The sequence below is a fragment of the Orycteropus afer genome, unplaced genomic scaffold (assembly GCF_000298275.1).
Source record: "Orycteropus afer afer isolate SDZICR_OR568_19922 unplaced genomic scaffold, OryAfe1.0 scaffold00332, whole genome shotgun sequence".
NCBI lineage: Eukaryota > Metazoa > Chordata > Mammalia > Tubulidentata > Orycteropodidae > Orycteropus > Orycteropus afer.
In genome coordinates, this window is record NW_006921919.1 from 2,014,373 (window position 1) to 2,017,460 (window position 3,088).

At 37.1% G+C, this 3,088-nt stretch overlaps 1 protein-coding gene across 1 annotated transcript in view; it reads right to left on the reverse strand.

Moving 5' to 3' along the window:
* Positions 1-2,314: 2,314 nt before the first annotated feature.
* The window catches only part of SEC24D (SEC24 homolog D, COPII coat complex component), a 132,695-nt gene continuing 131,921 nt past the window's right edge, over positions 2,315-3,088 (reverse strand). The window contains exon 22 of the mRNA XM_007952368.2: positions 2,315-2,455. Within this exon, the coding sequence (XP_007950559.1) occupies positions 2,315-2,455 (141 nt within the window). The remainder of the gene's footprint in view (positions 2,456-3,088) is intronic.

Sequence of the window (3,088 nt, forward strand, 5' to 3'; positions counted from 1 at the left end):
GTCCGGAATGTCCTTGCGGTTCCCGGCAAGTGGAGCCTGTTCTTAAGTCCCTGGAATCTGTCATTTTAAATATCCAAATTTGTCAAACTGCTTGTAAACATTCAAAATGGCTGTGCCCTCCAGACAGGCAAAAGTCCACAGCTCAGTCTACCTTCCTTTTTGCTGCTTCCCCTTTTATACACCAGCCATCAGAGCAGTCCTCTGTGTAGTCCCTGACTAGCAGGGCTGATTTTTAGGTTAATTCTTAGGTCCTACCACCACTTGGCAATATCCAAACTGTCTGTGTGGTCAGGATTGATGCCAGACTGCAGCTCCATATGTCTTTTTTTTTGGTGTTTTCATGCAAATTCTTCTGCTAGTTGGAGTTTAGTCCACTTCTATATCCTTCCCTTCAAAGTTCAGGGCTCCAGGATTATCTTCTGTATCTGTGTTAATTGGTTCCCATTTTCTTTGTTGAAGAGGGTCTGTTGCAGTCTTTCTGCCTATTCCACCATCTAACAAGAACTCTGGTGCATAAATTTGAATAACCGTAGTAGTAACTGGCCTTCCTCATAGGCATATGGATTTTACCTTGTCACTGACACCACTGTACTTCAGAAGATCTTGAAATTTTTTTTTTGATGAAGAATGTGATGCCATTCTTCTTCAATATGTCATTCCCAGCATAGTAAACTATATGATTGTCCAATTAAAAATAGCCAATACCAGTTCATTTCAGCTCACTAATGCCTAGGATATTGATCTTTATGCATCCCATTTCATTTTTGACAACTTCCAATTTTCCTAGATTCATATTTGTATATCCCACATTCTGAATATTAATGAATGTTTGCAGGTGTTTCTACTCATTTTGAGTTGTGCCAAATCAGCAAATAAAGGTCCTGAAAGCTTTACTCCATCCACATCATTAAGGCTGTCAACTCTACATTCTGGAGTCAGCTCTTCCCCAGTAGTACTGTGAGTGCCTTCCAGCCTGCAGGGCTCATCTTCTGGCACTATATCAGACAGTGTTTCACTACTATTTATAAGGTTTGCAGTGGCCAATTTTTTCAGAAGTGAACTACCACGTCTTTCTTCCTAGTCTGGCTTAGTCTAGAAGCTGCGCTGAGACTTGTCCCCCATGGGGTAACCCTGCTGGTGTTTGAAATACCTGTGGCATAGCTTCCAGTATCACAGCAACACACAAGCCAACACAGCATGACAAACTGTCACAAAAGATTTACAGCCTAGGAAACCATATGTGGCAGTTCTTTTCTGTCCTATAGGGTTGCTATGGGTCTCAATTGACTTGATGGCAGTGGGTGGTGTGGTAGTAGGTCTCTATCCATTAATAATAATGATCATTTGATGATCTCTTGTAGCTTAATTTACCTTGCCCACAAGGACATAATTAAAGTACTTTTTAAATGTCTTTCTTAAGTACATAGTCTCTGAGATTTCCTTGATATACTTCCATAACTGAGACTCTAACTTCAAAAAAAAAAAAAAATTAATTTTCCTGATTTCTTCTTAGTGATCCCATCCAAGCAACTTTTGATCCCGATACTTTGAGCATTACTCTTATTTCTTTTCAAAACCCCAAAATACATTAAAATAATAATAATAATAATTCTACCTGCTGAGTAAGAGCATATGAAGTGATTTATTGATATTGGTTAAGGTCCATTATATACAGGTAGAAACCTTCAAAATTGTACAAAGAACCATTAAGAATATTGATAGACAGTTTTATAGACAAAACAACAACTAGAAAATAGTTTAAACATAACATATAATTATGGGGAAAGAAATGTAGAACACTGATATTTCTACCAGATAGATTTCAAGGTTATTAAAAGTATGCTATGCAAACTTTAAGTTGAAAAACTTGTTCAGTGGGGTTACACAGTTTTAAAAAATTAGATATAATGTAAAAATTAATGTTTTTTTTCTCACTGCAAATGGGAGAGGAACCAAGACAACTTTTTACTCCAAATCTATACATTTTGAAAAATAATTTATATGTCTAGCACAAAGAAAGAAATTTGAGAATGTTTACAGTTCTGTAAACTATGTTTTCCATGAAATGCAAACTGCATCAGTTTTAAAAGTTAAAATTGTGCAATCAGAAGTAGATTGTTCCCTTTAAGATACAATTGTACCTTCATTGGCTTTATACCTGAGCACCAAAGCTGAAGTTATAAATGCCATCTTGGAAAGAAAACTATTCTGAAAGTAAGTAAGAAATCAAATCTAGTTTGTTATCATCTGGAGAATTAGGCACCAAGAAGGTTATCTCCTAAGAAATACAACATCAACAATGAAGAAGGTTCAATTAATTAAGCAGCTGGCAGATCTCCTTGTAAACACAACAAAGGAAATCTACGTAAGATGATCCTCCATAAAGTCCTTTGTCTTCTACCAGAAATTGTCGGAACACCATTTCGGGCTGCTCTCGCTGCTTTACTATTGTGAGCTAGGAAAAAAGCAACAAGGTACTTGTTGGTAAAAGTTTTCTCAGTGTGGTTCAGTTTTGTGTGCTTCAATGTATCAAATACTATAGACTTTCACTAGATGTGAGGCTGTGGAGGATGACGCAAAACTGCCTGTTTTCCAGAGTAGAGATGCTGATCCCCAAACTACGAAGCCAAAGCATACCATTATAAGCGGTAAAAACAAAACACACACAACGTGGTATGGGAAAGGTTTCCAAATGGTAGTGACTAAACCTTAAGGAATTTCCTGAAAGACCAAGGAGATGGGGTCAGAGAATATTCTATACTGGAATACCATGTATCAAATCCAAAGACACATAAATGGTTGGCACATAGATTAATACAGTCAAAAGCCTTAGGCACTACACCACCAGAGCTCCTTTTTCTAAGAGTTAGTCCCCTCCAATTTTTTTTTGGTCCCAATAATTATACTAATCACACATAAAATTGATAACATTTTGGCTATACTAGATGAAATAAAATATATTATTAAGATGCATTTTCACTTTTTAAATGATGCTATACGAACTCTGGTAGCATAGTGGCTAAGTCACTTGCCTGCTAACCAGATGGCTGGCAGTTCAAACCCACCAGCCACTCCTCGGAAGGAAGGT